Source organism: Gekko japonicus, unplaced genomic scaffold (genome assembly GCF_001447785.1).
Source record: "Gekko japonicus isolate JY-2015 unplaced genomic scaffold, Gekko_japonicus_V1.1 scaffold2545, whole genome shotgun sequence".
NCBI classification, from domain to species: Eukaryota; Metazoa; Chordata; class Lepidosauria; order Squamata; family Gekkonidae; genus Gekko; species Gekko japonicus.
In genome coordinates, this window is record NW_015163162.1 from 152,096 (window position 1) to 152,401 (window position 306).

The window sequence follows — 306 nt, forward strand, 5'->3', positions numbered from 1 at the left end:
TCACCTCCCCTCCGATCCCCCCCCCCCCCCCGGAGTCTCTCGAAAATAGCAAGGAATATATATTAACATGCACAGTGTGTAAAAACAGTCTGTTCTTCCTTTATTTAAAGCTCTTCATTAATTCTGCACAGCAGTGCTTTTCTGTGGATATATTATTAACTGCAGTTCCATATTAACATGTTCTTTTTCTCCTTCTGTGTTTTAGCCTCTTGTGTTGAATCAGGACAGCAGCATTTTAGATTCTAGAGTTCTTCGTTTAGAAAAGCGTACTTTGTTTCGGTAAGACTCCCCCCCCCCCCCCCCCCC

General features: G+C 43.8%; 1 protein-coding gene across 1 annotated transcript in view; it reads left to right on the top strand.

Moving 5' to 3' along the window:
* Positions 1-306, top strand: part of RGS12 (regulator of G-protein signaling 12) — a 132,081-nt gene that overhangs the window by 109,800 nt on the left and 21,975 nt on the right. The window contains 1 exon segment of the mRNA XM_015407088.1: positions 206-285. Coding sequence (XP_015262574.1) covers positions 206-285 — 80 coding nt within the window.